General features: G+C 38.2%; 1 protein-coding gene across 7 annotated transcripts in view; it reads right to left on the reverse strand.

Annotated features, from left to right (window-relative positions):
- Positions 1-26,085, reverse strand: part of NTN4 (netrin 4) — a 130,418-nt gene that overhangs the window by 59,234 nt on the left and 45,099 nt on the right. For all 7 annotated transcript variants that reach the window (XM_060413055.1, XM_060413053.1, XM_060413054.1 and 4 more), the window contains exon 3: positions 23,345-23,623. In XM_060413055.1, the coding sequence (XP_060269038.1) occupies positions 23,345-23,623 (279 nt within the window). The remainder of the gene's footprint in view (positions 1-23,344; positions 23,624-26,085) is intronic.

A 26,085-nucleotide genomic window follows, 5' to 3' on the forward strand; every position in this document is an offset into this window, starting at 1 on the left:
AGGCTTTGAAGACATTTTGTCATAATACTGGGCATTTTCTTTTAATCCCATAATTCAGAGTAGCTGAGGGTTTTAAAAATAGTATTTCCCCCAAGGAAAAATATTTTAGTGGAATTGTTGCAAGAAAGGGGGGCCCTTCCAGAGCCCAAAACTGGACTCTTGTCTAACACTCGGAAATGAATTGTCCAAGGAAACACATGTGCTGACAGAGCAAGAGATTTTATTGGGAAAGGGTGCCGGGTGGAGAGCAGTAGGGTAAGGGAACCCAGGAGAACAGCTCTGCCACATGGCTCACAGTCTCGGGTTTTATGGTGATGGGATTAGTTTCCTGGTTGTCTTTAGCCAATCATTCTGACTCAAGAGTCCTTCTTGGTGGTGCATGCCTTGTTCAGCCAAAATGGATGCCAGAGAGAAGGATTCTGGGAGGTGGTCAGACCTGTGGTGTCTCCTTTTGACCTTTCCCGAACTCTTCCGGTTGGTGGAGGCTTATTAGTTCTCTGTTCTTTACCAGGACGTCCTGTCGTAAAACAGCTTATGCAAATGGTTACTATGGTGCCTGGCCAGGGTGGAAGGTTTCGATCAGTGTGCTTCCCCTAACAGAATTATTTGGGATCTGAGCATTTTATGAGAATTTTAACATTTTATATTATCTCATCAATAATTTCTAAAAATTAGTATTTGAGATCATCTGGAATAGTTCCTAATAACTAAGTTTGCCATGAATTCTAGTACCAAAATGAATTTATTGACACATGATGTCATGACTGTACAAACGAACGTTTTTTGAAGTTGCTCAGAGACAGAGTCCCAAACTTGGATCTATGAAGTGTTGTTTGTTTTTTCTTGAGAAACAGTATAAAAGATAAATCATTGCAGAGGTAATAAGTTATATCAACCATTTATAATTATTTAATGAATATCTACTAGAGAAAGTTGCTATATTAGGCAATGTTTGATACACAAAGCATTACAAAACATGATTTCTATCTTTAAGCAAAGTACAATATAGCTGGATAAAAAAGATTTACATAGAAAAAATTATTCATAAACAAGACAATAAATAAATACCTAAGAAATAAAATTATGTTGGAATTCAAAAGATGCAGAAATCACAGTAGATTAATAGTGACTGAGGACTTTATGAGAGAGATGGGTTTTTGAGATAGGCATTGAAGTTGGGCAGTATTTCTGACAGGCAGAAGGAAAGAGAATTTCCAGGAAGAGGAAACAAAATTAACCAAGCTGTGGTTCTAAGAGGTTAGGGAAAATCTATGAACAAAGTTTATTTCAATACATCTGAAATATTCTGACTGTGATGATAAAGGAACTACTAAAAATGAGACGTACTTAGACCGGCCAGAAATAAAATTAAACTTCGGTTCAGTCAGTTCAGTCGCTCAGTTGTGTCCGACTCTCTTTGAGACCCCATGAATCGCAGCACGCCAGGCCTCCCTGTCCATCACCATCTTCCGGGAGTTCACTCAGACTCACGTCCATCGAGTCAGTGATGCCATCCAGCCATCTCATCCTCTGTCGTCCCCTTCTCCTCCTGCCCCCAATCCCTCCCAGCATCAGAGTCTTTTCCAATGAGTCAACTCTTCACATGAAGTGGCCAAAGTACAGGAGTTTCAGCTTTAGCATCATTTCTTCCAAAGAAATCCCAGGGCTGATCTCCTTCAGAATGGATTGGCTGGATGTCCTTGCAGTCCAAGGGACTCTCAAGAGTCTTCTCCAACACCACAGTTCAAAAGCATCAATTCTTCGGCGCTCAGCCTTCTTCACAGTCCAACTCTCACATCCATTCATGACCACAGGAAAAACCACAGGCTTGACTAAACGGACCTTAGGGTTCAACAAATGTGGAAATAGCTACAACCAATACATTGAGGTACTACTGCTCAACCTAATTTAACACTGGAGAAAGTTGTGTTGTCTACCCAAGATCTCCTTTTTCTTTTCATTCTGTTGGAATATATTTCTTTGGTTCCACTGGTAGAGGCACTCTGGGAATAGCATATGCATCATCCAAGTGTGTTATGTGACTACTGTGGACCTTTATGTACACATAAAATTCAAGTGCAGGAATTATTCAGGGCTTGGAGGTCCACAGGCTACTTGTGGATGAATCACATGAGATCTAAGAGCCATCTTGCTAAAGTTAGTTTCTGTGTATTATAAACAAAGGTTTTCGTGCTTAATGAAAATGAACTATAGCTGTCCTTTTAGTTCTTAGGGATTAGCTAGGATATAGATTTTTTAAATGGTAGAATTGACTCGGAGTACAATATGTTACAAAAATTTTTGTTGATTTTCTTTTTTTTGTTGTTGTTGTTGTTGATTTTCTTTATAGAAACTCAGCTAATATTATAGATTCAATGTATTGGTTTTGTTCTTGGAATGCCCAGCATGAGGTGTTACCTTTTTTCTTGGTCTTTTCTTTGTGAAAAGACTTGTTTATACAACAAAGCTAGGACTTGTCTATACATAAAGTCCCATGGAATTGTTAGGAGTTTACTATACATAACTATTCACACATCTAGGTAAGAGCTAAAGACAACTTGCACTTAAATTTGGAGAGCTGCAGGGATTCAATGTTCACTACTCTATAAGAATGAGGTGTTTTCATCCTCGTTCCTGAATATCTAATTTTTCATATATTCTGGTAGAAATGCTCCAGTCCAACTGCTCTTTATTAAATCTTTTAAATTCAACATTCTTATCATCATGAAAAAAAAATAGAAATTCTATCAAGTAACTTCCACAAGGTAAGATTCTTTTTCTTAATTGAAATATAGTTGATTTACAATGTTGTATTACTTTCTGCTATACAGCAAAGTAGTTCAGTTATACATATATGTATATATATACACCTTCTTTTTCATATTCTTTTCCATTGTGATTTATCACAGGACCATGAATATAGTGCCCAGTGCTATAAAGTAGCTTCCTGTTTATCCACCCTGTATATAATAGCTTGTATCTGCTAGCCCCAAACTGTCACTCCTTCCCTCCCCCACACCCACTTGGCATCCCAAGTCTGTTCTGTCTGTCTGTGAGTCTGTTTCTGTTTCATACATAATTTCATTTGTGTTATATTTTTTTTTAACTAAAAAATTTTTACTGGAGTATAGTTGATTTACAACATTGTATTTCAGGTATACAGTAAAATGAATCAGTTATACATAGGTGTGTGTATATATATATATATATATACACACAGCATATATATATATATATATGTATATATATATATATATACACCTCCAGCATTGCAAGCAGATTCTGCTACAAATTATTGCTACTTTTCTTTAGAGGAACTAAACTATCATTATAAGTCTCAGTTTATCAGGTTTGGTCTTGGAATGCCCAAGGCCTATATGTAATTTCACCCAACTCTGGTTAGTCCTGGTCCACAAATTCCAGGACTCAGGAGACCAAAGACACTTAGGGAACCTCATCAAACATTCACGTGCATCACAAGATGATGTGGACCGGTCAGTTCCCTCTGGAGTAGGGATCTCAGAGCACTTCCTTGCACCCACATGCAAGGATTGGGATGAACCTCCCGGGGTCTGAAAGATGCCAGCCCAGCAAATATTTCTGCACACAGAAAAAGTCAAGGAACTGTCATTTTGAGAATTACTAAAAATAGTTGTAAATCATTACCTAGACCATTTGAAACAAGAAATCCTTTCTCAGCGATACAACTGTTACTGTTCAAGCTTGAAAGATCACCCACTATTTGATGCTTGTGAAAAATGCGCAAGTGAAACTAGGTCTTCACTGGGGGAAAAAAAAAAAAAACAGAAAAAGGAAACTTTAGTAACAAGTTTAACAAAGCTCTTGTTTGGTACACAAACATAAACTAGATAAAGAACAGGAAAATGGGATTATGTATTTAAGGCTTAGTTGAAGAAGAGTGGTATCTGGCTGTGTAACTGGGAAATGAGAATTCAACTTTAACAACAAATCTACAAACCCTAATTATATAAGAGTTATACCTTGGCATTTTGGATAGTTTATGAATTTCATAAACCCCTCCATTATACTGGAGTACATTTCTCCGTTGATGTCAAAAGTTTCTTACTATACCCCATACAGTATGGGATATATGTAAGGGAATCATACAAACTTTGAATAAGAAATTTAAGGGATTACTAGAACAGCTTGCTCATGAATACCTGTACACTTTGGTGACAAATAGGCTATATTAGAGGTAAATAGACACAGAAGAGAAAATACTGCTCCTTCATATGTAAGGCTATAAGAATCTATGTGGGAACAAAATGAGGAAATTATTATCTTTCAAGTTTGTCATTGTAAGATATCCATCTTGCTTAGAAAAGGTCATTTTTAATTGTTCTTTGGGGGCAGAAGGCCCTCTAGTAGTCAGCAAATGTAGACTTGAGGAAATTGTCAGTGGCAGGAGGTTGTGAGAATCTGGCCATTGGCAATGTTGAGCATAAGGGTTGGACAATCACTTATCAAAATAGTGTAGAATATTTAAACGTTAAATGGAAGATTGGCTTTGACAACTTTTAAGGTCCTTCTAGTCTTAAGGTGATCAGTCCTGGGTGTTCTTTGGAAGGAATGATGCTAAAGCTGAAACTCCAGTACTTTGGCCACCTCATGTGAAGAGTTGACTCACTGGAAAAGACTCTGATGTGGGGAGGGATTGGGGGCAGGAGGAGAAGGGGACGACAGAGGATGAGATGGCTGGATGGCATCACCGACTCGATGGACATGGGTTTGGGTGAACTCCGGGAGTTGGTGATGGACAGGGAGGCCTGGTGTGCTGCGATTTGTGGGGTTGCAAAGATCGGACACGACTGAGCAACTGAAATGAACTGAACTGAGTCTTACGATTCTGTGATTCTAAGGCCTGCCTCTGTGTATTGTGAATACTGCCTGGTTGGAGGCAACTATCCATAATCCTTTCTGAGCTACCAAATAAGCCTTAAATGTCATATAGCAGGTCCTATTACCATTTCACCAAGAGTGTTTCCAAATGATGTGAAAGTCAAATAAGGGAAAGTTAGGAGAATATCTCTCCTTTTTAGCAGGCACTACCTGATGTGGCAGAAATGAAAAAGTAAATGTTAATAGTCTGAAGATGGATTTGCATATGTCGATAATAACTATACCAAAAGTAAAATAAGTTTCATTCTTTCTGATTTTTCTCCTACTGTTTTCCTCCTTCTGTACTGCATTTTCCCCATTGCTTATGAGAAAAGTAATCACAGACTGTCATTCTAGCACCTGCCTTCCAAATAAAGGTATATTTCATCATCCACAGACATTCACCATAATGGAAACACCAAAGCAAATAATAAATATGGTTAAAGCTTTGGAAGACTCAAATTAACTGAATTCTTCTTTGAATGTCTGATAAAATTTGCTTCCCAGCTGCTCTCCAAGAAAGAAAGAACCAACTATTGCTCAAGTCCTACTAAAATTTATAATGAAAGTTAGTGGAAAAAAAAGATTTTACAGCCAAGTATTCAGAAATTCTTCAATTTCATCAACTGAGTACTTTCCTTGGGCTCCTGTGCCATTATTGTTTACATATATATGATTTTATTTTCTTTCTTTACCATTCAACTTTGAATTTCAATGGAAAATGAATATCCTTTCATACCATCATTGGAATCTTAAGAAATATTTGTGAAAAGAGAATACAAACAGTGCCTATTCTATGATCCTAAGAAAACTGCCCACTTAAAGGCAGCTATGGCAATTCACAGACCTTCATTTAGCTCTGATAAATGATTTACAAAAGTGGAACAATGCTTTGCAGCAACTTTAGAAAAGATGTAAAGGCAAAAAAACTGATTTAATTTCTAAAGAGATAGTATGTCCCTTTTAGAGAAAAGGATTAGCTTCCAAATGAATGAACTTCTTATGTATGAAAAGAGATAAATTCTAATAATGGGCTAGCCTGTTAGAACCTACTCCTCTTAAGCAGGACAAAAACAGGCACAACAATGCTACAGCACAAACCTTTGAATAGAAAGCATTGTGAGGAAAACATGTCTTTTCATTAACAAATAAAATCTTTCTCTACCCCTATTAAAGGTATGCATATTTCAGTTTAACAGAAGTGGGAGTTCTATGGTGAATATGTAGCACAATAATTGAGTTTGGTAAAAGGAGGCTTGAAACATAGTGTTAGAATGGAGTAAAATAAGTTGAAGACTGAATATTTCAAACCTTTGCCCAATAATATATATATTGCAGGATTGTAAGCAGTGGAAAAGCTCTACAATCTATTCTTTGGTCTATACTTGAACACTAGAGAAAACAGGTCTTGTAAGAAAGCATGAGCAATAAAATAGAGAGATACAGAGCAGAAACAATTATGATTAAAGATTGAAAATCAGCCACAGGAGACATCTCTCTTCCCAGTCAGCCTGTTGCCTGAAATTCTTCCTATCAGGACTCATTCCTTTAGGCCCTGAATATCATGTTAGGTTCAAGAGCTCCCTACAAAAAGGGACTTAAGCTCAGAAAGCATAAATTCTTAAATTATTAGCAGAAAACATATCAGCAGGGATTATAACCATCTGTTCTCAAGTCTAGAACTGTACTCAGAGTTGCCTAAAGAAGGAAGTAGCTTTCTGGTGGAGGGAAAGGGAATGTCTAAAGAAGAGAGGGAAGGAGCCAAAGATAAACTGTGCCTACTTCACTAAGGTGCCAAGAACCTTGCTCTGGCTGGCAAACCTGGAAAAAATGCATGGAGCCCATGCAAATGTCATAACAAAACTGCATTTAAGTACACTGTATGGTAATCACGTGTTTATATACATCTCTCTGATAGACTAAACTCTTGCAGGGAAGAAACAATGGCTAAAATTTATTTGAATCCCCATTAACTGGCATATAATAGGTTTTCAATTGATATGTGTTAATTTTTTTCATTCAGCCAATATATATTCAATGGAACATGGAAAACCTTAGTTATTGAGTTTAGTTTTGGCTCAGGCGGTAAAGCGTCTGCCTACAATGCGGGAGACCTGGGTTCAATCCCTGGGTCAGGAAGATCCCCTGGAGAAGGAAATGGCAATCCACTCCAGTACTATTGCCTGAAAAATCCCATGGACAGAGGAGGCTGGCAGGCTACAGTCCATGGGGTCACAAAGAGTTGGACACGACTGGGCGACTTCACTTTCACTTTCACTTTTCCATTTTCAAAACTTCTCAAGAAGAGAGGGTGCTAATTATTCATTTGAAGTGGGAATGGGATACTTTGTCATCAGGCAGGATTTGGGGCAGAACAGGGTTGAAAGATATTCAGCTTTGTCCAGAGCACTTTTGGACAAGTCACACTGGTAAATATGATGCTATGTAGAGAGTTACTATAAGCCCAAGGCATAAGGTTAGTCAGGGAGGGAAATGAGAATAAAGATGAAGATGATGATGATAAATAATAATAGTAGTAGTTAATATTGATTAGCACTTACTATGTACCAGGTGCTGTTCTAGGCACTGTATAAATATTAATTCATTGGATTTACATAAGAACCCATAGTATTTTAGTTGCTAAGTCATGTCCAACTCTTGCGACCCCATGGACTATAGCCCACCAGGATCCTCTGTCTATGGGATTTCCCAAGCAAGAATACTGGAGTGGGTTGCCATTTCCTTCTCCAGGGGATCTTCCCAACCCAGGGACTGAACCCAGGTCTCCTATATTACAGGCAGCCTCCTGCATTGCAGGTGGATTCTTTACCAACTGTGCCACCAGGGAAGCCCCATAAGAACCCTATAAGGTAGGTGTAATTATTGCTGTAATTTTACAAATTAGAAAACTGAAGCTGAAAGAATTTAAGTAATTTACCCAAGAATTCTATAGCAGTCTGACTCCAGAGTCACCATCTTAACCCTTAAATGACCCTGGGGAGTAGGATTTTTGAGAGGTCTACTTTGGCCAAATATCTTCAGTGTGTTACTTAAATAATATTGATGTTTCAAACCAATTTGTCTGTCCTTGAAGAGCTCCTCAGGACGAAGGTTGGTATGGACTCAAAGTGAGTCATTTCAAGGGTATTCTGTTCTTGAATGGATTATTTGTCCTCTTCCTCTGTGAGAAGCTTAGCAGTTTTGGCAATGGGTGAATATAGTAAGATTGGCCCCATTTCCCACACCTGGCATCAATAAGTTCAGGGCATGTAGGAGTAGAGAATATTTTTGGATTCTTATTGGTGCAATGTAAAATCTGTCTATACCTTGGAAATTCTGATGCCTCCTAGGGGCATTTGTGGGCCACTGCAGGTGTTAACAAGTCTTAACTTAGAAGTGAAAGTCACTCAGTCCTGTCTAACTCTTTGTGACTCCATGAGCTATAGTCCATGGAATTCTCCAGGCCAGAATTCTGGAGTGGGTGGCCTTTCCCTTCTCCAGGAGATCTTCCCAACCCAGGGATTGAACCCAGGTCCCTCACATTGCAGGCAGATTCTTTACTAGCTGAGCTACAAGGGAAGCCCAAGAATACGGGAGTGGGTAGCCTATCCCTTCTCTAGAGGATCTTCCCGACCCAGGAATCGAACCTGGGGTCTCCTGCATTGCAGGCGGATTCTCTACTGCCTTAACTTAGAAACTCCCCTGAATAAATTTGCAAATGGAGATAACAGGAAAGTATGTAAATAAATTCTAATTAAAGATTTGCTCTTTGTGAATGGCCTCCCTTTTCTTATCTGTTCTCCCTAGTGGCTCAGATGGTAAAGCGTCTGTCTACGATATGGGAGACCCGGGTTCAATCCCTGGGTTGGGAAGATCCCTTGCAGAAGGAAATGGCAATCCACTCCAGTACTATTGCCTGGAAAATCCCATGGACAGAGGAGCCTGGTAGGCTACAGGGGGTTGCAAAGAGTCAGACACGACTGAGCGACTTCACGTTCACGTTCTCCCTAATAGATATGATTTGGTAAGGATAGATAGTAATACTGTGTAGTGTGATGGCTTTTACAGTTAGTTTTAATTTATAAAGAATGGTAAGTCAAAAAAAAAAAAAAAAAGAATGGTAAGTCAAACACTGTACATAACCTAATGATTCAGGTCACAGTTAAGATTCAGGTTGTTGGCTTATTTCCATGTTTTTTTATGTACAAAACTTTGTATCCCCCAAAGCTTTGATTTGTATATCTAAATGGCAGTTTTTCTGTGCCATTGTGCATGCTATTTATCAGAAGAAATCAGTAGCTGAGGTACTATTCGGAAGCATGAATCCACATACACAGAATTTCCAAATGCTACTAGATTTATGTATTCCCAATTGTGGACATTAATTTTAAGATTTCTTAAAGATGTATTTCAGTAGACCTTTGTTTTGTAGTATGACAGCTAGAACTGAGAACTAATTAAAATCAAGTTTTGTGGTTTATCTTTCAACATACCACATGGCCCTTGCTGAGAAATTAGATGATTGGTCAAAACAAAGCAAAACATACAAAATCAAACCTTCCAAACCTAGTATCTGCAGAAAAGAAGGCAGAAACTTCTCCAGGACAGAGAAAAGCTTTTTGGACCTTCCAAATCAATTTCAAAATACTTTTGAGTTAAAAAATGTTAAGAAAGTCACCTATTTTAAAAGGCAAGTGAAAGATTTTAAAATATCCCCATTGTTTTAAAAATGTACTATTAGCTCAACTGTGTTTTTTGTAAGTGAGCACTTTAGTTTAAATTTTGGGTTCTTCAGTAAATTTTAGGTACAATTTTCTTCTTAGCTTTCAGAGTGATGATTTCCTAGAATAAAGAAAATCTCTCTTTGTGAGTCCAGGAATAGGGACTACTTTTATTTATAACCATGGGCAGGACCAATGCAGGAACTTTTGGAAAACCACATTATTAGAATACTTTTCTTTGCATTTTTCTCTAATTAACAAATAATATTCTTTCTATGGGGTAAAATTGTGATAAACTTTGAAATGCATCTGCCCCCCATAAAGAGAGACTAAGTGTTCTGGCTAACATACTTTTCTAGATTATATCTGCTTTTTTTTCCTGTGGTCATGTACGGATGTGAGAGTTGGACTGTGAAGAAGACTGAGCGCCAAAGAATTGATGCTTTTGAACTGTGGTGTTGGAGAAGACTCTTGAGAGTCCCTTGGACTGCAAGGAGATCCAACCAGTCCATTCTGAAGGAGATCAACCCTGGGATTTCTTTGGAAGGGAGGATGCTAAAGCTGAAGCTCCAGTACTTTAGCCACCTCATGTGAAGAGTTGATTCATTGGAAAAGACTCTGATGCTGGGAGGGATTGGGGGCAGGAGAAGAAGGGGACGACAGAGGATGAGATGGCTGGATGGCATCACAGACTTGATGGAAGTGAGTCTGAGTGAACTCCGGGAGATGGTGATGGACAGGGAGGCCTGGTGTGCTGCGATTCATGGGGTCGCAGAGTCGGACACGACTGAGTGACTGAACTGAACTGAACTGAACAGTTGCTTTACAATGTTGTATTCATTTCAGGTGTACACCAAAGTGATTCAATTATATATAAATATATATATATTCTTTTTCAAATTATTTTCCATTATAGATTATAACAAGATGTTATAGTTCCCTGTGCTATACAGGAGGTTCTTGTTGTTTATCTGTTTTATATATAGAACTTGTATCTGTTAGCCCAAAACTCCTAATCTATCCTCCCCTACTTTTCCTTTGGTAACCATAACTCATGTCTGTGAGTTTGTTTCTGTTTTGTGAATAAGTTCATTTGTATCTTTTTTTATATTCCATATATAAGCAATATTATATTATATTTGTCTTTTTCTGACTTATTTCACTTAGTATGATAATCTCTAGGTCCATCCATGTTGCTGCAAATGGCATCATTTTATTCTTTTTTATGACTAATATTCCATTGCATATATATATATACACATATACACACCACATCTTCTTTATCCATTCATCTGTTGATGGACATTTAGGTTGCTTCCATCTCTTGACTGTTGTAAATACTGCAGCTATGAACACTGGGGTGCATGTATCTTTTTGAATTCGAGTTTTCATCTTTTTTGGATACATGCCCAGAAGTAGGATTACTGGTTCATATGGTAAGTATATTTTTAGTTTTTTAATGAACCTCCATACTGTTTTCTATAGTAGCTGCACCAATTTACATTCCCACCAGTAGTGTAGGAGGGTTCCCTTTTCTCCACATCCTCTCCAGCATTTATTGTAGACATTTTAATGATGGCCATTCTAACTGCTGTGAGATAATACCTCATTGCAGTTTGATTTGCATTCTCTAATAATTACTGATGCTGAGCATCTTTTCATGTGCTGTTAGCCATCTGTATATTTTCTTTGGAGAAATGTCTACTTAGGTCTTCTGTCCATATCTGCATTTTATTATCACTGAACTATTTCACAACTCCATAAGCTGTAGAAAATTAACGACAATGCAAATAAGTTATTCTCCACAGAAATGCAAGTCAGTTGTGTCTGACAGTGCAGTTGAACAATTCTTATCATATTGACCTGTTTTGCACCTTTTTGTAAATATATTTATTTGCCAATGTATGTGTGGTTTTTTAAATTTTTCTTTGAAGCAGTAGTAAGGTCTTACTGTCCCCTTATTAATTTTACTGAGTTAAGTAAAATTGTTGACACATATTTATTTTATATCTGTGTGAATCATGACTTTACTCTTTAAAAGAATATCCTTTAATATTGCCATTTCTTATCCTCCACATGTTACCTAAAGTTCTTCCATGTAGACTACTTAAGAATATACTTCTAAAAGTGGAATTTCAACATGCTAAATGTAGTTAAATGGGTTTTGAATGTCTCATATCTTTACAAGATTAATTCTACTAGCTTTGTTTTTTTCCATTTCATCAGGCATTTCAACTCTCTTGTGGAGGCTGTAATAAATATTTCAGCCATAAAAGTACAAATAGCATTAAACTAAACACTGTGATGCCTAGGAGGCTTATGAAGATTACATTTAGATAAAATCAAACTATTACCAATTTAGGTGATTTTTTTTCTACCCTTACTTCATTATATAGAACTATCTCTTATTGCTTTTTTGTTTTCAATGAGTTTTACGTATTATTTCTGACTATGGGCTTTTAAAAATGATATCTGTCCAACAGACTTACTTATTTGGATAAATCCTACAAATGAATACTTAGGTTACATGCATAATCTGGTTTCAGATTTGCATGTATACAATGGAAATAAAGCAAGGCACTCTGATTTTAAGACATTTATTTTGGTGTATCTATGGAATTACCTCAAAATGTCAAGTTAGCTCCTTTTCTACAGTTATACAATTTCTTCAAGGTGCAGAGCAGGATTGAAGATTGACAAATACCATTAGATTCTTGCTGCAGTTCTTGTTTATAGGCAGACTTTGACTTTACTAAAAGACTATATGTGAAACTATCTTAGTGTACAGATTCGACTTTTGAAATCTGTTTCAAGCCAGATTGCTACCTGGTTACTGTGTTGAGTTACTGGAACAGTTGCTACATAGCCATGTGATCTACTTCATCTCTGTTCTTCATTTGATCTCAAGTTAAGTCTTGTTTTCATAAGTTCACTTTGCACTTATCTTTTTATATTTAAGCTTTTCCAGGCTCGCAAGGCAAGTCAGTGGCAAAACAGGGAACAAAACTCCCAAGAGAATCCAAAAATATTAGAGGCTTCCATCTTAGAACAGTGATGTCATCAGGAAGATTTTTTTTTCCTTCCCACAAACACCTAAAATAACTTCTTAGGATAAACTTTCTTGAGGGGTAAAAAGGATAATTTCAAATTTTTATCTACTTAATTTGAATAATTTTAGAAAGAAAGAGCAAAAGTGAGGTTAACAATATATAACTTCTATGCTGTTAAAACTATTAACTCAACTATCAGACAAGATCCTGAGAAATTAAGTGAAGGGAAGTACTAGGAGAACTCATTTTGTAAGCAACTTATCTGTCAAGCAGCATTTGACACCAGAATGAAGGAAGGTCTTGTGGGGTTTTGTTCAGTGTCTTTTAGGATTTAGATGGGTTTTTATAATTAGTAGAAGACCAGGTAAATTCTATTAGAAATGCTGTGGGGGATTATTAAGTACTTTTCACTTGCTCAATGTGTTCACATAGCTTCTGGTTATTTTAAAGAAAATTCCTTGTCACAGACTATTTTGCATTCTCTTACAATTTTAATTCATTCTACTTCACATTTCTCACTGTTTTTCCTCTTTTCTTGACAGTTCTGTTTAACTGTCACTCAGTATTCTATACAGTGCAGAGGGTGTTACAAAAGTTGACTTGTTTAAGATAAATGAGCCCCTGATTGTCGTACAAGAAGCCAATTGCTAGGGCATGTTTTCTTCCATAGTCTTTTTTTGTTAAATTAATTCATTCAGATGCTTCTTTTCACATTGGAAAATTGCTTGTTTCTAGGTGAACCATGTAAAACATAGTCTTCATTACTGAATATGTTCATGTGAATGATCAAGGTGGAAATACTGATATATTAAAACTTATGCTTATTTGATAACTCTATCAGAATGTCATTACCAAATCTGTGATCATTTGTACACATCCAGAAACAACAACTACAGCTACTGAAAGAACTGGTTTTCTTCAATACCCATCCATCCAAAGCTATTGCTTTTTAAAACAGTCCCAGCTAATGACTGGGACTTGAAAAGAAATATATTCATTTTAAAAAGTTCCTTTATAACCAGCCATAGGTTGGTTTGTGTTTTAGCTTTTGATTTTTTCTTACTGCGATTATATTCACATAACATAAAATGTATCATTTTAACTATTTTAAAGTATACAATCCAGTAGTTTCTAGTATATGCAAAAAAAAATTATGCAATCATTGCCATTATCTCATTCCAAGGCATTCCCATTACTCCAAAAAGAAAATCTGTGTCCATTAAGCAGTTACTGCCCATTCCTCCCTAAGCTCCAACTCCTAGCAACCACCAACCTACTTTGTCTTTACGGATTTGTCTTTCCTGGACATTTCATATAAAAGGATTAATACAGGGCCTTTTGTGTCTGGCTTCTCTCACTCAGCATAATGTTTTCAAGGTTCATTCTTGTTGTAGCATGTATCCGTACTGCATTCCTTTTTATGGTTGGATAATACTCTGTTGTATGGATATACCACATTTTGTTTGTTCATTCATCAGGTGATAAACACTGGGTTGTTTCCACCTTTTGGCAAGAATAATGCAACTATGAATATTCAGGTACAAGGTTTTGTGTAGGCATTTGTTCTCCATTCACTTGGGCAGATACTAAAGAGTAGAATTGCTGGGTCATAAAATAATTCTATGCTAAACTATTTGAGGACCTGCCAGACAGCAGCAGCACCATTTTACATTCTTACCAGCAGTGTGTGAGGGCTCCAATTTCTCTTCATCCTCATCAAAACTTGTTATTATGTCTTTTGATTATAGTCATTCTATTAGATGTGAAGAAGTATTTCATTGTAGTTTTGATTTGCATTTTCCTAATGACTAAGAATTTCAAACATCTTTTCATGGACTTATTAGGCATTTTCATATCTTCTTTGGAAAAATATCTGTTTAAACCTTTGCCTATTTTTAAATTGGGTTCTTTTCTTAGCATTATGTGGATAAATGTGACATAAAGAGAATAAACTTTGGAATTAGATACATGGGGTTTCCAATCCCTGCTCTCAGTAACTTTGGATAAATTCCTTAATAACAAGCCGCAGTGTCCTACCTATAAATAGTACTGGCTCCACATATTTGAGAATTAAAAGAGAAAATGTGTGTAGATGTGTGACACAATCAATCAAGAGCAGTCATTATTACTGATAATTTTTAACATTATCTGAAATTAATCCCTTATTTTTAAAATGCATTGATTAATTCATTCATATATTAACTGGTGCTATTTTGAACCCACTATGTATTTGATATTTTGATTATTCCATCATCTGCCATTAAAGAATCAGAGAGTTTAGCAGATAGGAAAAGCTGAATATGTAAGCAAATGATACAGTGAAGTAAATATTTTAATTGTGGGAGGTATAGGGAACTCTTGGAGTTCTGAGGAATGATTGGGGCTTTGTGTCTAGGCCACTAATAACCTATTTGTTTGAAAAAATAGGTTGTAATTCTTTGCTTCACATGTTAGTGAAGTTAAGTGCCAAAACAGAACCCCACAGAGTGAAATTCCCTTTTTATTACCTATGAGAACTGGCAAATGAGAATTAGAGGCTAAATATACTACAATTATGATCTTTAGCCCTTATTCAGAATAATGGAAATACTAGGATCCCATGTTTTCTTTAATCTTAATGCCTACTCAGGCCTTATCTGGGAAACAATGAAACCAATGCCCTTCAGGAATTCTGAGAGCTGACTGAGCCAGCTAAGTTACATGCCTGGTACTAAAGCCCTTAGAGATGCAAAAATAGAAGGCCAAGGACACTTGGTCAGTGTTTACTTTTACAAATTTAGTAATTGTATATATAAAATATTTACTAGTGGAAAAATAATGATTTTTCCATTTCCACATATATTGTAGTTTTTGAAACTACAATATATTGTAGTTTTTAAAGCCATAATTTTCTCTGCTTTTTCTATCTAGAGAGCTAGAGCAAAGAGTTTAGAAGATACCAAAATTTCATCTTATTAAGAATTAACTAATACTATGCTGTTTCTATACCTCCACACATGTACTATTTTATTCTATTAAATACTTACATAGCTAAGATATAATATGAATGTAGTTCCAGTTATAGTATTAAGGTTTTGAATGCCAAGACTAAGACACTTTGCTTTTCTCACTATTTGAAATGACTCTGAAGTTTCTCCACCTTATGGAATAATTATTACATATATATTATATCATATATTAGATATATTCTATGAATATATATACACATACATACACACGTGTGTGTATGCGTGTGCATTTTACCTTTGTGTGTTTGGTCACTAAAATTCACCTCATAAGAGGGAACAGGACTTAAATTACAACTTATCTTCTACTGAATGTAATTGTTTTAAGACAAATTGAAGTACCTTTCCAGCTCTTACAAAACTGGCAAGACACAAGTGAAATACCATAGAGATACAAGACCTGGGGCTGTGAACCAGAAGTCAGATATCTGTAACTTCAGCTTCTTTCCATGTAAGCTTTGCCCTCCACTCACTCCGTTATATTAAAAATTGAACAGGGAGACTAGGCTTTCCAGATGCACAGATCTAATCTAGGCTTCCAACTATCTATGAGATGGACTTTCTAAATGCTACAGCACTGAAAAGGAATTAGTCTTAAAAAAATTTGTAAAGTGATATGTTAAACTCATTTTTGTACCTTTATAATACTCAAAGTAGGACCTAAATATACATGTGATTCACTTTCTTCAAAGCATATTCATGAAAAGTTGAATGTACAAAATATAGTATTTGGAGAATCAACCTTATTTTCCTATTGGCTTGTATTTTATTTTCAGAGATATCAGCTCTCACACTAACATCTTAGCTTTCCAGTATTTTTATCCTTTAACCTCTCTGTTAAGCAGTCCAAAGCCCATAAACAAATACTTAAATGTTCTGGGGAACCTTTGAAAGGAACTTCACAGGGAATTGCTTTCCTGAGTGCAAAAAATATTTTGTAACACCTCTACTTCTTAAGCCTTCTGGTTTCCTAATCATCAAATAAAAAGAGTAATCTTAGGCAACGTTTGCCATTAAACGAGAGTATGTCTTACTGTTTAGAGGGAAAATAAGGCTAGATTGGTTTCCAGTCTTATGGTCAAAACACCAACAATTTCCAACTATGAACATATTTCCCTGACTTGTCCTGCTACTAGGAAACACAAGGTAGTAATGAAGTATAAAGAACATTCTGTACACCTTCTGTTATTATATCTGTAGTTACTCATTGCCAAGGGACTACTGGCAAAGCTATACCATACTAACATAGGGACACTGAAATAAGAACACTAAGATTTTGAAATGAGTTGAGAATAGTCTCACACTAACTGTGTCAAGTTGGCAGTTTCTATTTTGTTAATATATAGGAACAACACTGTGTCCCCATTGGTGATAGGATTACCCATTCCTCCATGTGACACAGCAAATGTGTAAGGTTGCTGCTGCCTTTCATTAGCTGTAAAAATGGTCTAGGCCTGGAGATGGAGGTAAAGAATGATAGGTCCAGAAATCCCTCCTTCTAGTAAAACCAAAGATACTCATCAAAGATGGTTCACACACTCCAAAAGACAGGGTACTTCTAAATTATTTTCTTTGTAGATTTTCCAGATTTGTTTTTCCTCTTTCTTCCCTTTGGACCATTTCACTAATGAATAGAAGAGAAGAGAGAACCAATGATAATTTTAGATTCAACATTAAAATGCAGATGACTTGGATAGATTACTTATTCCTATGAAAATAGTCTCTTTAGTAGAAATTACTATCACTGTGACTATAAGCAGGTAAATTAATCTCTCTGTACCTCAGTTTCCCTTATTTGTGAAACAGTATTGAAAACGCTCATCTTCCAGGATTGTAGTAAGGATCAAGGGGGAAAAAAGCATGGGAACAGGCTTTATAAAATGTAAAAACGAAGAGCTTTTGGAGGTGGAAATAGTCTTTGCTCTCTTGTGTCATTCTCAGTTTATTTATTAATTTTTTTACTTTTTGGCCATGCCGCACTGACCTGCATCTTCTGCAGTAAAAGCACGGAGTCCTAACCACTAGACCCCCAGAGAATTCCCTTTGCTCGATTTAGACTCCATGATCCATGATGATTATTCATTACTTGAGTCTGCCTCCACCTCTCTTGCCCTCATGTCTTCTATGCTCTTTTTTACTCTGTTCTTGACATATTATCAACCCTGTATTGATTAAAGTTTTACAGTACAACAACAACAAAAAGGGATGGACGATGAATTTAACCTGAGCTCTACTCTTCATTAACTTTTGGGAAGTCAGTTAGTGTTCCCAAGCCTCAGCTTCTCACCTAAGAAAGAAAGGGATGATGACACTTCACCCACTCGTTGTGAAGATTAAGTTCAATAGCACCTGTACACGACAGCACAAAACCTGGCACACGGTAAGTGGGAACTATTATTAGCAGTATTTATAATCCATGATGATTATTTTTTTCTCTGCTGAGAACTCAGACCTGACACTAATTTACAAATGTTCATTTCCAAATATATGTGTATGTTTGCTATAAAAATATTTTAAAATTTTGATTTAATATTCTCATTTAATAACCTTATTGTTTTTAAACCCTATGTTCTTTTCCTTAATACCTTGAAAAGCCAAGAGCTTTCAAATTAATACATATTCACAGTACAGCAAAGAATTTTTAAAAAGAATATAAAACTATGGCCTTAAATCTGTCCTGACTTTATAAAACATGACATATAAGAAGTATAAATATAAATATGTGAATAAAAGTATTCAGATTCAGAGGAGAACAATGTTTGTGATGACATTATATGAATGATTCTGCTACCTGACTGACACAGCTAGTAGCTAAGTAATATCTTCCTCAAACCTCACTCTACGGTTCCACAAGTTTTGATGTTTACCTTCAGATTTAGAACACATTAGTCAAAACTCTTATAAAAAACAGTTTCTGGTTACAAAAGAAAAATCCACCTTAACCTTAGTGTAACTCAAGGCATTTAAACAATTATCCACGGCATTCTAAGACCTCTGTGTTATCCAATGAATGGTATTTTAGTAAAACAATGAAACACTCCATGTTCCTTCTTATTACCATCCATCATCCCACAGCTGTAAAATTGCCAACTGCTGGGAAAAAGGGAACTAAATCAGTCCTCCCCAGCTGCATAGAGAAAAAGCTTAAGATCTCCCTGCCACATCATTTCTGGGATCCCAGCAGGCTGGAATCAAAGTACCGTTTTCCATGACATAACACCCCTACCTAGCCTTATAAACATGTCAAAAAGCACCTACTCTATGATTTATTCTTGTTGTTATTGAGAAAGAAGTGTCTGTGAGAGAAGTGGTAGAAAAGACAATACAAGATAATAGTGATGTAAATAGTGGCTACCGAATGTCACAGACTGGCTACCCTGTTTTTAAGCCTCACAATAACTGTGTAAGGTAGACACTGATCTCATTTCCTTAGGGAAAATTTTCTTGCTGCAGTGGCAGCAGACTCGCTGTTTTTCATAGAACATGATTTCTACAATATGATCTATTGATAAAACCCCTCAGCTATGGGAGGACAAACATTAATGTCAGGACTAGGGCTTCTCACGAAGCCTCTAATATGGGCTGTTTCTTGTGCCAGATCCACAAAGGAACCCCCAACACCATAGAGTGCTTCCTTTAAAGCTTCCACAATATTACAGTGGAGTGATGGGCAGGTTTTGGGGGGCTCTGACTTTCTTACACATGTAAATTCTTAGAGAAAAACTGTAAATATAAGGTGGAGAAGGTAATGGCAACCCACTCCAGTACTCTTGCCTGGAAAATCCCATGGATGGAGGAGCCTGGTAGGCTGCAGTCCATGGGGTCGCTAAGAGTAGGATACAACTGAGCGACTTCTCTTTCACTTTTCACTTTCATGCATTGCAGAAGGAAATGGCAACCCATTCCAGTATTCTTGCCTGGAGAATCTCAGAGATGGGGGAGCCTGGTGGGCTGCCGTCTATGGGGTTGCACAGAGTCAGACATGACTGAAGCAACTTAGCAGCAGCAGCAGTAAATATAAGGATGGGGAAGAATTTAGTTTAGAGCCACAAAGCCACCAATGTTTTTGCCCCATTTCACTATATGTTCTTTTTTGAGAAACACTGCTGAGTGTTAGCACTGTGGTTGAAAGAAATGATTCACTTACCACCATCCACCCTCCTATACCCTCCTTGTGAATCTCACAAGCTCAGAGGCTGAAGACAAGAAGGTTTTCTCTGTTCTCTCTCATCAGGGAACTCACTGAGTGACCTGGTGGCTGTCATGAGAGAGGCAGCCCAGTTGCCTGTGTCCCCTGCCACAGAGATGTGGCTGACTTTGTCATGTAGATAGAGAATACCTTGGTTGGCCACTCCACCTACTTAGGTGGGTGTTAGACCTGTGAAATGAAACTTGCCAGTTTGGTCAGGGATGTGCCACCCATTGTGTGAGAAGCCCTCTTTCTTGAGGCTGGAGGCAAGTTGAATCTGAGCGCTAATGACACAGTTGGCCATGCCTTTCATTTCTTGCAACCATTGTTTTTTGCAAATCTGGGCTGGTCTCAGGGATTAAGGCAATCAGGACTCCACTGAGAATACTAGGATGGATCAAGATCTTCAAGTGCAATTCCACCCTTTTGGCTCCATCAGCATCTTTGTAGAACCATAGTGAAGGCTCCCACATGCTCACATGTAAGCATAGGACTTACATAGGCATAGGACTGGCAGAGATAAACACGAATGCCCTCTTTAATGAAGTGCTGCACAACCCAGACATCCTTGTTACCATCACCACTGGCAAAGCCCTTGATCATCTGGCTGAAGATTATATAGAATGGTTGTATTTTAAGACTTCTGCCATCAGCACACCAGGTCAGAAAGGGGCACTGGGGTGGCTCTGCCTTGCTGTTGGTACCGATAACATCTTACTTCAAATCTGGATATTGAGGCCTGCAGTGGCACTGGGGCAGCAGTGGCTGAGGCTGAAGCACTGGGAATTGATGATGTCATACCAGCTAGTGTATAAAGATGCTTGCTTTTATTGAGGGGCCACAGCTAGGCCTGGCTGTCCTTGCCCTCAGAAGCACAGAGGGATCCCTCTGGAGAGATAGTCACAGTGGTCAGGTAGTCTGGGGGGCTGATATGATTGGTCTTCAGTTTGCAGTTTACCAGGCTTCATATCTTGACCAGCTTGTCCCAGGCACAGGAGACAGTGATGGGATTGCTGCTATTGAGTGAGAAGCATATGCAAGACACCCCTCTCAGTGGCTCTCAGTGGCTCTCACTCTAGACAGTGTGTTTGCAAATACCCAGAATATATAATAAAAACTTCTGGGATTTTCTCTTCAGCCTTAGAAAGTGTCGCTAGAATTGGCATAGGATTGGCAGAGATAATCTGCCAACTTGAAAGTTTATATTCAGAAGATTTACTTTAAAAAAAAAAAAAAGAAAGAAGCTATTGCTTTTAAATGCATACCCATGAATGCTTTATAAGGCTCTTGAGAACTCTGGTAATTTAGTTTGGTTGATCAGAGTCATTCAGGTTGTCTCATAGGTCATGAGACAAATCAAATGTGGCCTATTCTGTGCCACTCATGTTTTGGGGGCCTCTAAGCTTGTATCCATCCTCAGGACTCTACCCTAAAATTATCCTATAAGACTCAGGTTACAAGAGACAGTTGAAGAAACAAGAGGCCAGTGTTGTAGTCTGTTTGGGCTGCTAGAAGAAAGTACTATAGACTGGGTGGATTATAAAGGACAGAGATTTATTTCTCAGAGTTTCGAAGGCTGAACGTCTGAGATCTGGGTGTCAGCCTGGTCAGATACTGGTGAAAGCCTTCTTCCACGTTGCAGACTGCTCGCTGTGTCCTCACAGGACAGAAGGAGAGCTAGCAAGCTGTCTGGCTGCTTCTTTTCAGGGCACTAGTCCCATTCATGAGGGCTCCACTCTCATGACCTAATCACTTCCCAAAGGCTCCATCTCCATGGACCATCACACTGGAACTAGGGGCTCAACAGAAAAATTTGGGGGTGGGGACACAAACATTCAATACATTGCAGCCTGCAGACTCTCCTTTCACTAATGCACCTAAATATAATGGCAGAAAGTTACTAACATCTTACCTCATACAGACTTGTTTTCAGTCTGGTTGACATGTCTCTAGAATATCTAGGTTACTTTCTATTTGACTAATATCTGAACCCAATTAACTTAGGTATAAAAAATTATTTCATCATTTATTTGAAACAATATTGATTCAAAACCCCATTAATGAATAGAAACTAGTACATGTTTGTTGAATGAATATTGCACCTTCTTCCACTTGGGAGCCCCAGCTTCACTTCGAAGTAATAGCATTATTTCTACTCTTGTTACTTCCTGGCTGCTGTCCTAATCATTTCAGTTACCCCAATGCTACTCTGCACCCTGCCAACTCAGCCCAGCTAACAAGATTATCAGGCTGGCTAACTGGTTCACGGTCCCTGGTGGCCCTATCTTATACCAGGGCATGTCAACACTTTAGGTAACAAAGTAAGGATATTCTGAAGCCTTTTAAGTTTATTTATTTTTGATTTGGTTTGATTAGAAGTATCAGAAGAAAATATAAAATTAAAGAATCAGAATGCTCTCCTATTTCCCTATTCTTCATTCATGCCTCCACATGAATCCCAACGTGGTACTTGCTGTCTGAGACACTCTGTGTCTTTTTCAGAAGATGAGGTGAAGACAAATGGTGACAGTAATTTACATCCTCTCCCTATTCCTATGTTGCTATCATTTAACCAAATACCTGCTGAACACCTTCTTCTGGCTCAGGTAACACACTAGATCCTGAGGATACAAAGATCACACAGTGCCTGTCCTCCTGGGAGATGCAAACAAGTAAAAGTTCACAGGAAAGTGCAATGAGAAGTGTGAGCCTAGAGGAAAGAGCATTTAAGTCTGCCTTAGGGTGAGAGGCCACTCTTAAGAGAGGAAAATTATTATTCATTGTACTGGCTGGCAAGCAGAAGATACCAGGAACTAAACTAAGGTTCTTGGAGAAGGCAATGGCACCCCACTCCAGTACTCTTGCCTGGAAAATCCCATGGGTGGAGGAGCTTGGGCTGTAGTCCGTGGGGTCACTGAGAATCGGACACAACTGAGTGACTTCCCTTTCACTTTTTACTTTCACGCATTGGAGAAGGAAATGGCAACCCACTCCAGTGTTCTTGCCTGGAGAATTCCAGGGACAGGGGAGCCTGGTGGTCTTCCGTCTCTGGGGTCGCACAGAGTCGGACATGACTGAAGCGACTTAGCAGCAAACTAAGGTTCTTATTTTTTACACTCTAAAATCCATTTAACAATAGTACCCATTTACTGTCAAAGCTGGTTTCTATGTGATAATGCCACACATATGATTATGCTAACCTCTCCTACTGCTCACCTTACACTTTATATCTGAAGGTCATGGTACTAAAATCTGGCATGAATGTTTTCCAAGGCATCTGGTTATCATGCTTGACTATAATTCAAAAATGGAAGATTAAAAAAAAAAAAGTTAATAGGCATATCCTGGGATGACCATGGAGTTGGAGGAATGAATCATCGGAGGAAGAAAGAAGAAGCACTATGCAAGCACAGACTCACTGTAAGAGAGTTTAGGCTATCTAAGGAATTTTTTCATATAGTGAGGACTTGTTTTACATACCACGTGGAATGCTCCAGGGGCCTTGACAGGTCTGACGCCATCAATAGGTATGCACTGGTCAGCATGGCCGTTACAGAAGCAGCTGCCCTTAACAATGAAATCATAAATTGCATAGTGTGTAAAATGTTGAGGCTTTGCATTCAGGTGGTCTCTCTGACAGGGACAAGACTGTCGTTTTAGCAGCTGTACACGGAGGTTGGTGATCTTCAGCTGCTCCTGCACCTTGGCACTGTAAGGGTTCTCCATATCATTCGGTGGTGACAAAGCTCTGAAAATAACCTGTAAAGAAAAAGAAAACACGGTGCATATACAGGACTGTGTGCAAACCCTGAACTCTTTTGCCCCGTGTAGTCCTGCTTTGCTTTATACCTTTCATCATCTACAAATGATAAGATAAGAGGGTTTCAGACCTTGATCCCATCTGGGGAAGAGCTGCCCTATTATTTCAAGGAACAGATGTGCTGCCTGTTTGGATGTAGAAGTATAAACTGAGTAACAGCAGAAACCTGACTGCTGGGATAAAGGCAGCCATACAAAGATCTTGGGAGAAGAGCCTTCCAGGCAGAAGGAACAGCCAGTTTAAAGACCTTTAAGTAGAATCAAGCTTGGCTTATTCAAGGAAGAACAACAATATCAGTGTGAGCAGAGTCCAGGGGACAAGGGGACAGTGTTTGGAGAGGAGGACAGAGCCCTTATATGACAGATTATGAATAGAGCACCCTTTAAAGGCCATGGTAGAGTCATTCTAACTCTAGTGGGAAGCCACTGGAAGGTAATAGGCAGAGAAGTGATGTGATCTGATTTGCATTTTTAAAAAAGGGAACTATTATAAACAGTGCTGCGATGAACATTGGGGTACATGTGTCCCTTTCAATTCTGGTTTCCTCAGTGTATATGCTTAGCAGATGTCCATCAGCAGATGAATGGATAAGAAAGCTGTGGTACATATACACAATGGAGTATTACTCAGCCATTAAAAAGAATACATTTGAATCAGTTCTAATGAGGTGGATGACACTGGAGCCTATTATACAGAGTGAAGTAGGCCAGAAAGAAAAACACCAATACAGTATACTAACACATATATATGGAATTTAGAAAGATGGTAATAATAACCCTGTATGCAAGACAGCAAAAGAGACACAGATGCATAGAACAGACTTTTGGACCCTGTGGGAGAGGGAGAGGGTGGGATGATTTGGGAGAATGGCACTGAAACATGTATACTATCATGTAAGAAACGAATCGCCAGTCTATGTTCGATACAGGATACAGGATGCTTGGGGCTGGTGCACAGGGATGATCCAGAGAGATGATATGGGGTGGGAGGTGGGAGAGGGGTTCAGGATTGGGAACTCATGTACACCTGTGGCTGATTCATGTCAATGTATGGCAAAACCAATACAGTATTGTAAAGCAAAATAAAGTAAAAATAAAAAATTTTTTTAAAAAAGTAAGTGGGGCTTGGGAATCCTTCTCATTGCCTGTTCTTATAAATAAAGTTTTACTGGGAAATAAAATAAAATCATTAAAAAGGGAACTTCCTCTTACTTTTGTGAGGAGGGTGGATTACAAAGAGTAAAGAACAGAAGCAAGAAGACCAGTTAGGGAGAGACTGCAAAATAATAAAGATCCAGGCACTTGTATTTCTAAATGAGGTATGACCCTTTCAAAGGCTCATCAGTTATTAACTGAGGCCACTTCCACTAGAAATATTTTTGGTCCTCCTTTTCTGGATCTGCCTGGCAAGCCTGTGGCATATATTTGGAATATTTTTGTGTGTTAGTCACTCAGTCATGTCCAACTCTGCCACCCCATGGACTATAGCCCACCAGGCTCCTCTGTGCATGGAATTCTCCAGGCAAGAATATTGGAGTGAATTGCCATTTCCTTTTCCAACCCAGGGATTGAACTCAGGTCTCCTGCATTGCAGGCAGATGCTTTACCATCTGAGCTACCAGGGAAGTCCGAAAGTGAAGTCACTCAGTTATGTCTGACTCTCTATGATTTCATGGATTGTAGCCTTCCAGGCTCCTCCGTCCATGGGATTTTCCAAGCAAGAATACTGGAGTGGGTTGCCATTTCTTTCTCCAAGGGATCTTCCCAACCCAGGAATCAAACCCAGGTCTCCCCTCATTGCAGGCAGACTCTTTACCGGCTAAGCCATCAGGGAAGCCACAATATTTTTACTGGCAGTAAATATACAACCCTTTGAGAATGGATCTGATTTCTGAAATTAGTAAAAAGTCATTTAAATCCAGAGATGGCAATGGCAACCCACTCCAGTACTCTTGCCTGGAAAATCCCATGGACGGGGGAGCCTGATAGGCTGCAGTCCATGGGATCGCTAGCAGTCAGACACGACTGAGGGACTTCACTTTCATTTTTCACTTTCATGCATTGGATTAGGAAATGGCAACGCACTCCAGTGTTCTTGCCTGGAGAATCCCAGGGATGGAGGACCCTGGTAGGCTGCCGTCTATGGGGTCTCACAGAGTTGGACACGACTGAAGTGACTTAGCAGCAGCAGCAGCATTTAAATCCAATGCAGTAAGTAATACACCTGATTGAATTAGTTAACAACACTTTTGGTGAAAAGCAAGGTATAATTAAGTAATGATTTTCTTATTGTTTATGTTATAGATAGATTCTATAGGCAATTTAAGGTGTTAGGAGGGAGGGAGGAAAACCAGAGGGAGGAAGGCTCAGAAGGGCATGTGAAGGAGTCTATACCTTATATG

The sequence above is a fragment of the Ovis aries genome, chromosome 3 (assembly GCF_016772045.2).
Source record: "Ovis aries strain OAR_USU_Benz2616 breed Rambouillet chromosome 3, ARS-UI_Ramb_v3.0, whole genome shotgun sequence".
Taxonomy (NCBI): Eukaryota; Metazoa; Chordata; class Mammalia; order Artiodactyla; family Bovidae; genus Ovis; species Ovis aries.